Source organism: Bombina bombina, chromosome 6 (assembly GCF_027579735.1).
Source record: "Bombina bombina isolate aBomBom1 chromosome 6, aBomBom1.pri, whole genome shotgun sequence".
NCBI lineage: Eukaryota > Metazoa > Chordata > Amphibia > Anura > Bombinatoridae > Bombina > Bombina bombina.
Genome location: NC_069504.1, coordinates 880756574 through 880768740, shown reverse-complemented (window position 1 = coordinate 880768740; position 12167 = coordinate 880756574). Strand labels below are relative to the sequence as shown.

The following is a 12167-nucleotide window of genomic DNA, read 5'->3' as shown; positions in this document are numbered from 1 at the left end:
ACAGTGTATAAGCTGTGCGCAGAGTGTCCAACCAAGCCAGTCTCAGAAAGAGTATATGAGAGCCATCATGCCAGTCAAGCACAGTGCTAAAGGCAACAGGGGCATCAAAAAAAGGATGTAGAGTGTACTATACAAACTGTAGTATGCATACTGTGCTAAATAATAAGTATATACAACAGGATAAACGCTACAATGAACGAGGCCCAAAATAGGACTAGGGGAATCAGTCACAGGGGTATGGGATGATATGTCCCACAAGGCTTCAACGTGGCTCAATGTCATAATAGATGTATATATATATATATATATAAGTAGTATAGTAGGAGCACATGTTGAGAGACACTGCTGTAAGCTTACCACTAAAAAGTAGGTATACATAGGTACCCAGCCTGGAAAACAGCTAATGATAATAGTCAGCAACAACAGAAAACATTCTTTCATTGTCCTCAGGGCCACGAGCATCATATGCATGTTTATCTGATCCTGCATGTTTATCTGATCCTGCATGTTTATCTGATCCTACATGTTTAGCTGATCTTACTCATATTGATTATGTGCACATTATGCGGTATTTCCTATTTTCTGCACTGTTATTCCTCTGGTCATGTTGCAAGTTGGCATGTATATTTATATATTTATATCATTATTTATATCATTGCTATGTTATTTTTCTCTGTGCTTGCAGCAAGTTATTTCCCTGACTTTGTCTTGTACTTTGTACTGTCTGCTGTTTTATATATTTTTTAATGTTATATGTTCACTTAGATTGATCTGGATGTTCTGGGTGAGATTGGGTACAGTGTATCTGATACTGATTAACTTGTATCTTTGTGTGTATGTATTTTGGCGTAAACATTGAATGGTTGTCTTGACAACCGTTTTTTGGCGCAATTTCTGTTCACTGGGGGAGGGTCCCCGAAACGTCACGTAAATAAAAGCTACTATTGCTAATCCTTAAGCCCAGCGAGTACTGTCTTCTATTACCTATATATATATATACACACACACACACATACACACTGGCGTTTAAAAGTTTTAGGGTCACTTAGACATTTCCTTGTTTTCCATGAAAACATACATGAAATGAGTTTGAATAGAAAATATAGTCATTGACAAGGTTAGAAACTATGAAATTTAATTGAAATAATAATTGTGCCCTTCAAATGTTGCCTTCATCAAATAATCTACCATGTGCAACAATTACAACCATGCATTTGTCAATTTGTTGAGGTAATCTTAAGAGATTTCACCCCATGTATCCTGACTGCTTATTCCCTAAATAGGGAATCTCCCTCTTTACCACCACCAGAGCACCCCAGACATCACATTGTAGCCACCATGCTTGACATATGGCATAAGCACTCCTCCTGCATCTTTTCATTTAGTCTGCGTCTGACGAATGTTCTTCTTTGTGATCTGAACACCTCCAACTTAGATTCGTCTGTCCATAAAACTTTTTCCCCAATCTTCCTCTGTCCTGTGTTTGTGCTCTTTTTCCCATCTTAGGGCTAGACTACGAGTGGGGAGCAAAATAACGCTCCCGCTTGAGCGTTAATTACCCTAGAAATAAGATTTTTGCGTTCATCAGGTTGCGGTCGTATTATGAGTTGAAAGTAAATTTTTTCACTCTAGCGGTAACCCGACGAGTGCAAAAATCAAAAGTTAGAATATCATGTGCGCGTTCATGTATTCCCCCATAGATGTCAATGGAGAAAAAAAATGGAAAAAAAACTAACACCGCTCTCTCGTGCAAACGCGATTGCATATTCTCAATTGCACTAACCCAACATGAAAAGATGAATATTTCACAATACAATGTTCTGCGCATACAGAATATGCGCAAACATAAATAAATATGTCTACATATATCTGATGGTATTTTTGTACACTATATATCTATACCTATATACTGTATATAGATGATTATATATAGGTAAGATATATACATATATATATATATATATATATATATATATATATATATATATATATATATATATATATATATATTAATATCTATTTATTAATACTTAGAACATATTCCCCTATGTGAAGAACATAGGAATGTGAAATAGTTACAGTAAATGCACAGTATAACACTTTATTAAATGTGAATATTGTATAAATATGCTTTTACATGTCTATTATCAATAGGCTTCTCAATGTTATTTGTATGCAGTTATTTTGCGATGCAGTGCTTAAAGGGAAACGAAAACCCAAATTTTTATTTTGTGAATAAAGAGACACTCAAATCAAAATTAAACTTTCATGAATCAGAACATGCAATTTTAAAGATCTTTCAAATTTACTTCCATTAAGAAAATATGCACAGTCTTTTTGTAGTTACACTTTTTGAGACACCAGATCCTACTGAGCATGTGCAATAATTCACAGAATATATATGTATATGCACTTGTGATTGGCTGATAGCTGTCACATGATACAGGAGGAGTGGAAATAGACATAACTTTGTAATTTGTTAGAGAAAAAACTACTACTAATTTGAAGTACAGACTAAGTGCTATTGCATTGTCTTTTTTCATGCATTTGTTCATTATGCAAATGTACTGTATTTACATTTAAACAACTTTCTAATTTACTTCTATTATCAAACTTTCTTTGTTCTCTTTGTATTTTTTGTTGAAAAAAAGCTCAGGAGCGTGCACGTGTCTGGGGCACTATATGGTAGCAGTTTTGCAAGAATGTTGCAAGAACACTAGATGGCAGCAATATTTCCTGCCATGTAGAGCTCCAGACACCTACCTAAGTATCTCTTTAACAAGAAATACCATGAGAACAAAGCAAATTTGATTCTAGAAGTAAGTTGTAAACATTTTTTAAAATTGTAAGCGCTGTCTGAATCACAAAAGAAAATTTTGGGTTTCATATCCCTTTAATTATTCATATATACTATGCAAAAATGAGTTAAATGTCCTTTGATTTTATTCACACACGTGTATGTGTTTACGCGTGTGCTTAATATTCAAATGCAAAGTCACGTCTAAATATATAGATATTTAATACACTCATATACATAGTGAGTCTATTCTGAGCATGGATATGGTCCTGGGAATCTTTTTATAGCAGGCCACCGTGTTAAATGCCAATCCTGCTGACGTGCTGCATCACTCATTGTCTCTTCCGTAGGGATTGCCTAATTCTGCCCCTTTCTCTTTCCTGAGGAAATCCCTCTTTCCCGTCCTACGTCCTAGAAAAAATGAATGCATGTTGGACTCAGATTCACAGCATGCTCTGAACTTTTCTCCCACTTGTAGTCTCTTGGTGAATCATTAACTATGACTGTCTGTCCAGCATGCTTCATGCCCCCTTTAAACCAAGACATTCAAAAACTTTACTAAATCACTAAAGGAGATTTCAATTTTATTTAAAAAAAAAACCAAGACTTTTTTTTTATGGAATTGCTATTTTTACTTGAACTTAAAGCTACCATGCACCTTTTTAAACATTTTCTGGAATTATCTTAAAACCGCAGTCTAATGAGATGGAAAATGCGGTTCTCCTATATTTGAAGATTTGGATATGGGTGTGACTGGTAGGTATATTCTTACAGACTACTAATTAATAGTTTTGTTTGCTTGCTTGCTTGCAGACTTGGCAGCCCTTCAAATATATTTATATCCCAAGTTCACCTTACTAATGAAAATGGTAGCATGCACAGCTTCATACTTATTATCCAATGAATCTAACATGCAAATTGATGTTTTGTTTTCAAATGTGCAGCTCAAATCATTATGCACGTAAAAGCTAATGTCTGAGGTAGATTTCAAGAGCATTTTAAAGATGCACCTGTTTGTAGCAGAATTAAGTCATTTAATCCCTGTAGTATTTGCATGAACCTTTTCTCTTATTTAGTAAAGTATATATATTGTATTACTATCATCAGAATATAATTGTATACAGTCCAGGATAGTTTACTGAGTGTCCTTATGCAGTGCAATATTTTCATTATTTGCATATCAATAACATATCATATAAAGCAGTTACATAGTTAATAGTATATAGTTATAGCATTATTATAACATGCAGTATGTTAAAATATAATTTTGTGGTTAAACAAACTATAAAAAGTAACTTGATATTATTTAATTAACAAGATAAATGATAAAAAAATCAAACTGCAATTGAATGTTTGTTTTACAATTTTACAGTCACCTGTTATATGTTTATTATCAGTCTTTACTTTATATCATTATATGCGACACTGCTCAATATCAATACGTAATAATCAGTCCCATTCTGCAGTGAATAATAATTATTATTAATGTGCATTATGTAAATAGTATGCACTATATAAAGGGCATATGTAAACGTATGAGAATATTTTATAGTGTACCATATTCACTGTCAGAGTGCAACATTTTCATTATAAGTGCAAACTGTAAAAAAGGATTCTCTTATAGTCATTTTATGTGTCGCTGTTTCATGATTTCCTTATAGAGCCACAACAGCAGATATTTTACATCAGCACGTGCTCCACGTTCAGTATTAGTGCAGAAATCTACAGTACAGCATGTTAATTATCAGTGCACATCTATTGTGCAACATTATATTGTTCATAATCAGTGTGTAGGTATTATCCCTAGTGCAGCATTTTTACAGCAATCAATGCCTGTGCAGTCTGATTATAGAACTGCAGTTGCATTTTTATGTATACATAATCATTATAATGTGCAAGAACTTATTAAAGGGCCAGTAAAGTAAAAATATACTTACACAATCCAGATAGATTATCTATCTCTTGCTCTCTTGGTAGCCTTTGTTTAAAAGCATACCTAGCTGTTGATTGGTGACTGCACGTGTGCTTCTTGTCATTGGCTCACCCAATGTGTTCAGCTAGCTCCCAGTCAGGCATTGCTGCTCCTGAGCCTATTCTTCAACAAAGGATACAAATAGAATGGAGCAAATGTAATAATATAAAACAGTATGTGAATCATGAAAAAATTGTGTTTCTTGTCTCTTTAAATGTTTTGAAAAAGTATTGCAGCTTGTTCATTATCAATGTATAGGTATTTATCATTATTATAGTGCACCATAGTCCTTATACAGTACATAGTAAAATGTTCATTATCACTTTATAGACTGCTAGTTAAATAGTGTGGCATGTTCATTATCAACTAAGAAAATCTTTATTATTACACAGTGGAACATATTTATTATCTGTGAATAGATGTTCAGCACAATTATACAATGCAGCATACTATCATTATATAGGCAATCAGTGTAATAGCCTAGTGTTCATTATTATATTATAGATTCTTGTCACTATTACTTATTAAATCGGTATCAGTGCAGCGCAGCATGATTAAATCTTCCTTTCACTATAATAATACTGCTCATCATTTTACTTGTACCAGCATAGATGGTTGCTTAGTTTGTAGATGCCCAGCAAGATTATATTGAATGCATATTTTAAATATATAGATTTGTTTTGTTACCGGCTTGTTCCTTACCTCTATAATATACTCATCATTCAGTGCAGCCTGCTCGTAGTTAAGTGCTGGAAATTCAGCATCATAATAAAATGCAACATGTTCCTTATCAAATCCTCCTTAAGTGCCAGAAGTTAATTATTAGTTTATCAATACTCAGAAATAAATCTAGTTGTATTTTAAAGGGACAGTAAAGTCAAAATTAAACTTGCATGATTCAGATAGAGCATGCAATTTTAAACAACTTTCCAATTTTCTTCTGTTATCAAATTTGCTTTGTTCTCTTGGTATCTTTTATTGAAGAGTAAAACTAGGTAGGCTCATAAGAGCTCAGGAGTGAGCACGCGTCTTTAGTACTTTATGGCAGCAGTGTTTTGCAACACTGTATAACAAAGCTACAAATAATGTGTGGGGGGGGGTTGTTTGTTTTTAAAAGAATTGCCTGTTTGATTGTGGGAACAGAGGTCTGAGTACAGCATATAGATTTATAAACCTAATTTTGAGGAATCAGGCTGAAGAAAACCAAGGACTATAGAGACATTTGCTTGTGTGAATATATAGCAATTAAAGGGATAATTAGGGGATATCATTCATATAAAAGATTAGCAGCAAAGCATGTCATTTTTTTTGTTTACATTCATTTAAACTATTACAGATATTATATAAGGTATGTACCCCTTAAAAATTATTAGTGTTATTGAATGAGTCACTCATTGCTCATTGGCTGATATGTACTTCCTGCTAAGTACTTTTAAATTAGTGAGGATTAGTAGGAAATACACAACTTATACTGATAAGTTAGTTTAATTGTAAACAGAGTTTACTTCATATTTTACATTTTTAGTACAACGCCCCTTTAATGTTAGATGTGAATATGACTGTATAAAACCTTTTTTGTTTGATAACCTAGTGAATGTAATACACAAGTTTCTGTATATGGTCTTCAGCATTATATATAGCATGCACATTATACATGAACATAAAACAATGGTATTTTCCCCATCCCCATATGGTATATGGTTGTTCATCATATTTCTAGTATGCATTGCATGTATTATTCCTAAAGCTGAACACATTTAATGAGCCAATGACAAGAGGCATATGCTTGTACCCAGGAATCGCCAGCTAGCTCCCAGTAGTGCATTGCTTCTCCAGATACTACCTAGGAATGCTTTTCAACACAAGATACCAAGAGAACATTATAAATATGATTAAAGGAGTAAATTAAAAAGTCTCAAACCCAAATTTTTCTTTCATGATTCAGATAGAGCATGCAATTTTAAGCAACTTTCTAATTTACTCCTATTATTAATTTTTCTTAATTCTCTTGCTATTTTTATTTGAACAAGCAAGAATGTAAGCTTAAGAGCCAGCCCATTTTTATTTAAGCACCTAGGTAGCTCTTGCTGATTGGTTACTAAATTTAGCAAACCAAGCTCTACCAAGGTACTGAACCAAAAATGGGCTGGCTTTTTCCATTCATGCTTTTTCAAATAGAGATAGCAAGAGAACGAAGAAAAATAGATAATAAGAATAAATTAGAAAGTTGCTTAAAATTCCATGCTCTATCTGAATAATGAAATAATAAAATTGGGTTTTGTATCCCTTTAATGCAATAGAATTGAAAAATTAACAAGCGCATAATAATAAGACAAGACAATAACACCTACTCTGAATTTCAAATTAACAGTAGATTATTTTTTTTTCTGGCCAATTTATTTTTTCTCCCATTTTCCCGGCCCACTGTATCATGTGACAGCCAGCCAATCACAGGCTAGTATACATATACCCTGTGAGTTTGTGCCCATGCTCAGTAGGATCTTGTTCCCCAGAAAGTGTGCATATAAAAAGACTGAAAATTTTGATAATGGAAGTAAAATGGAAAGTGTCTTAAAACTGCTGCACTATCTGAATCATAAAGTTTATTTTGACTTGAGTGTCCCTTTAAGTATAATTTTCCAGTGTAGAGTGTTTATTATTACAGTATAAATAAGTAGCATCATTATACAGTGTATTACTGTATTTTCTTTGTTTTGCACTTTCATCTTTCCATTTTCTGTCTCCTTCAGTTTCATTGTCACAGTCTCCTTTGCATATGAAATATATTTTCAGACACTGTACCCTGTGGTATGCTGATCTGAACAAGCTGATATTACATTTTCAAGGACGACACGTGTTATAATTCTAGATTTTGCTGAGTAATTGTCACTAAACATCTGTGCTTTTTTTTTTCTTCATTTCCACTTCCTGACCCCGCCAGCCAACTTCCACTTTTTGAGTACCAATCATGTTGGAAAGTACTATGTATATACAGTATATTGTTCTTGTTCCAACACTGCAGCTATAGATTACATTTGATTGCCCATTAAGTGGGTGGTTATTGCTACCGTAAGATCTCGGTAGCAATTAGCGCTTATAAAACTAACTGGAGATCAGATCTCTGGTTAATTTTAAAAATGTGCCCGAAAATACAGTGTAATGTATTTTATATATAAAAAAAAAAATTGTAGCATTTTTATTTTTTAATAAAATAACTGCACTAGGCCGTATTTTGGGAATAAAGTTGGCGGGAGTGGGGTGTTAGAAAAAAAACAGCACTGAAATGTGCCTTTACATTGCGGTCTATGGGAACGGTGTTTGTCCCAGTAAGTATATATGTATATGCTTATGTATATACACATATAAATATATATATAAATATACATATATATTTAATGTTGCTGCCATCGCTTCGCTATTTACCCCCTTTGCTGCGCTTAGGTTCTGTGCTGTCTCTAACGGCATCAGAACAAGGCTCCCATTAGAGCCTAGGGAAGCGCATTCTCATGAGCGCAATGCTTCCGTGCAATGTGAATGTGAGGTTGCGTTCGCATTGCACCTAACTCTTAATACCAGTGCACAGTAGCGTGCGCTGGTATTACAAAGTGGAGCGCAAATATTGTGCTTTAGCGAAAGTGATATTTTGCGCACCACTTATAATCGGGCTGTGAGTCTTGAAGAATATTTTTACCTTTCAATGGATCAATGATTATCTTATAACAGAGCAAGAATATTGTTTGAAATTTAGTATTCCTGCCTGAATTGTAATTCTCTACAAACCTTGAAATAAATCAGGTAGTGAAACAAAATAAAAATAAAAAACATTTTTAAAGGGAACTACAACAAAATCAATTGCATTGATTTTTTTGAAATTCATCTGGGATATACTGTATTTTTACTTTCTAATTGACTTCTCTTATCAAATTTTCTTTGTTCTCTTGATATCCTTTGTTGAAGAATACAGTTAGGTAGGCTGATAGGGGCTCAGGAGTGTGCATGTGTCTCTAGGAGTCTATGGCAGCAGTGTTTGCTACTATGTATAACATTGCTATAAACAATGTTGCAAACGCTGCTGCCAGATGGTTAGAGTCACATGCACGCTCCTGATCTCAACAAGGATTATTCTTTAACAAAGGATACCCAGAAAAATAAACAAAATTTATAACAGAAGTAAGTTGGAAAGTTGTTTAAAATTTCAAGCTCTACCCAATCCATTGAAGTTTAATTTTGACTTTAGTGTCTCTTTAAAGTAATGTAGTTCATAACAGCATGGGCTGCTGCAGCAATTTAGTGACTTGACCCATATAAAAGAAATAAGTGAAATAGCACTTATGATCTGGTTTTGGTTCATTTATGATCATTTGAAATACAAATATTACATTTGGTTCACCAAACAAATATTATTGCAGTAAAATAGCCTTTATAAAAAGTTATTTTAATTGTTCTGTGCTCAGTCAGAGAGAGACACTGTAGTATTACAGCAGTTTTTTTTTTGTTTTTCTGTCTCTAAAAATACACCTCAATATTAGGAAGCACCTTAGCAAGCAATTTGTCTACTCCCTTACTCTTTTTTTTTTTTTTTTTTTTAACTAAAACAGCAATAAATTCAAAACATGTGCATAGCTGCCAACTGTCTCTCAGTTTTTTCAACTGTCTCGGAATCTGGGACCCAGTCCCGGCCAATTAAATTTTTCGGACTGTCCCGGAAAGCCACCCGAGCACACAACCCTTTCAATGCTGCAGGAGGAGTGCTCTGTGGCTTAAAGAGTGACTAATGTTTTAAAACCATTTTCTCACTGTTAATAAATAAATCTACTTAGCGCAAAAATTGTTTAAAAAAAAAGAAAGTTTTTATAAGTCTGTGGTAAACATTTTTTCTACCTCTCCGTATATTAGAAATCTCAGTGTAAAGCCCTGCCTATGACTAGGAGAATTAGCTCCAACCAGCATGGACCGTTCTATGTGAAACCGCACCGCCAGGGGTTTCTGGGCAAGAAGCTAAGGCACTGAAAGTGAGCTTGCTGGGTGAGATGCTTGTCGTGAGGGAAGTGGAGATGCCGAAAGCCGAGAAGTGTACTTGCAGGGCCACACTGCCCTCCTGTACTCAACAGATCCTTGTGAAACATGCAGAGCTTCAAAGGTTGCTTCATATGGAGAACCAACAGCTCCCTAAAGGGACACTAAATCCAAATTTTTTCTTTCATGATTCAGATAGAGCATGCAATTTTTAGCAACTTTATAATTTACTCCTATTATCAAGTTTTCTTTGTTCTCTTGCTATCTTTATTTGAAAAAGTAGGAATGAAATGTTCGGAGCCAGCCCATTTTTTGTTCAGCACCTGGGTAGCACTTGCTGATCAGTAGTTAAATGTAGCAAACCAATCAGAAAGTGCAACCCAGGTGCTGAACCAAAAATGGGCCGGCTCCTTAAAAGGCAATTTATGTAAGTTATAGTGAAGTTGAGAAGCATTGTTTGAGGCAGGTAAATGTAGAGCTTAGTCTGTATGACAGTGAGTGAATCAGTGAGATGATGATGAGGCTGATTGACACCTCTGACTATCTATATATAATATATAAATGTGATGTCATATTGAATTTGAGGGCGTAAGAATCCACGTCCCAAAGCAGGGGGTGTCCCTGGAAAAAAATTTTCTCAAATTTTGGCAACTGTGCATGTGCAATATAATTATAAGGTTTAAATAAACTGTAAGCAGTTGGAAGAAGTATATAAACTTTTGGGATTATTGTTTGCATATAGGTTTTATGTGTAACCATCTTGGCTTGGGTTTACATTAAAAATAAAATATAAATGTCTATCTGGTCACTTACTGGAAAGTCAAAATTCTATAGCATTTTTCAGGGCAAGGAAGCATTTTTCAGCAGATAATGTTTTTTGGACTTCAGCCTGTGTTGTCATTATGTTTTTCCAGTGATTCATTAAAGGAATAGTCTTGTCAAAATTAAACGTTCATGATTCAAATAGAGCATGCAATTTTAAGCAACTTTCTATTGTACTCCTATTATCAATTTTGCTTCGTTCTCTTGGTATCTTTATTAAAAAAGCAAGATTGTAAACTTAGGAGCCGGCCCATTTTTGGTTCAGCACATGGGTAGCCACCACTCAGCAAGCAACACCCAGGTGCTGAACCAAAAATGGTCTGGCTCCTAAGATACCAAGAGAACAAAGAAAAAATGATAATAGGAGTAAATTAGAAAGTTGCTTAAAATTGCATGCTCTATCTGAATCATGAAAGTTTAATTTTGACTAGACTATCCCTTTAATCTCTTTATTTTATAATCCAAAAATAAAATGTGTGCCATTGATGAAAAACAAAATGCCCATTTTAAGAGGTTAACGATTACATCACAGGTTAATTGGGTCTGTATGTTGAGTTACCTCTTTTAATAGTGTATAGTAATGCCAATAGGTGAAGTGTGACCCGTTGTGATCCAAAACCATAGAGATATGGGTGTTTTTCTGTTTAAGGGATTTGAACAGGGGCTTTTTTGTTAGTGTGAAAGTTCTTATTATTAATGTTTACACTTTATTTGATTGAGTAGGTAGTGTTTGTATCTGTTTGCTGAAGTTCTTTCCTAGTGCCATCCAATATGGCAGAAGTCATGTTGGTGTATTTTTGTACACACAAAACCATATTGTTGCATTCATAAATCTTTTAGAATACTTGGTGATAAGTGGAAAAGTGTTCTCTGGTGTTTTATCAAGTATCAAGTAAAAAATAGCCCCATAAATGTGTCAAGTATCTGGAATTTGGATTGTGATCAGACAGACCGAATTGGCACATGTTAAGTATAGAGACATTTTTAACCAAATTGATCATGGAAAAAGTGCTGCCCATAAACAATGGAAATAACTGATTGTGATCATGTCAACATCTAAAAAGGGCTTCATCTACAACTATTAACATGCAGATATTTATCAACAGCAGACTGTGATCAACCCTAAGTTTAACCCAGTGGTGGGATTCAGCAGATTCTCACCAGTTCTTAAAAACCTGTTCCTAACATTTAGAAAGTGTAAATGTTTTATGTTATAGAGAAATAAGAGAACCTGTTGCTAAAATGTCATAATCCCACCAGAACCTGTTGCTAAAATTTCGGAATCTTACCATTGGACTAAACCTTTGGATGGAATCATTTTTGCAGTGTGCTTATTATTCTTAAACCTTTAAAAGAGGTTTTTATAACGTTTCTTGTGCACATAAACTGCTCAGCATATGCTGGTAGGCCTTGTGCACATGTATCTGTCATTCTCGCATATTTCTAGAGCTGGTAATGTTGAGGTTAAAACAGTGATAATTTAGCATGTTACCTGGAAGGCAACCATAATCTTATCCCTATGTCTTAGCAATATTTTAAATATCAATAGTTTTAAGTTAT

General features: G+C 34.2%; 2 protein-coding genes across 2 annotated transcripts in view; one reads left to right on the top strand and one right to left on the bottom strand.

The window, feature by feature from the left end:
- LOC128663841 (chloride channel protein ClC-Kb) overlaps positions 1-4880 on the bottom strand; it is a 437573-nt gene extending 432693 nt beyond the window's left edge. The window contains exon 1 of the mRNA XM_053718370.1: positions 4735-4880. The gene's annotated coding sequence lies outside the window, so the exon portion shown is untranslated. The remainder of the gene's footprint in view (positions 1-4734) is intronic.
- The window catches only part of EPO (erythropoietin), a 57228-nt gene continuing 48254 nt past the window's right edge, over positions 3194-12167 (top strand). Inside the window, exon 1 of the mRNA XM_053718373.1 lies at positions 3194-3553. Coding sequence (XP_053574348.1) covers positions 3541-3553 — 13 coding nt within the window. The 5' untranslated portion in view covers positions 3194-3540. The remainder of the gene's footprint in view (positions 3554-12167) is intronic.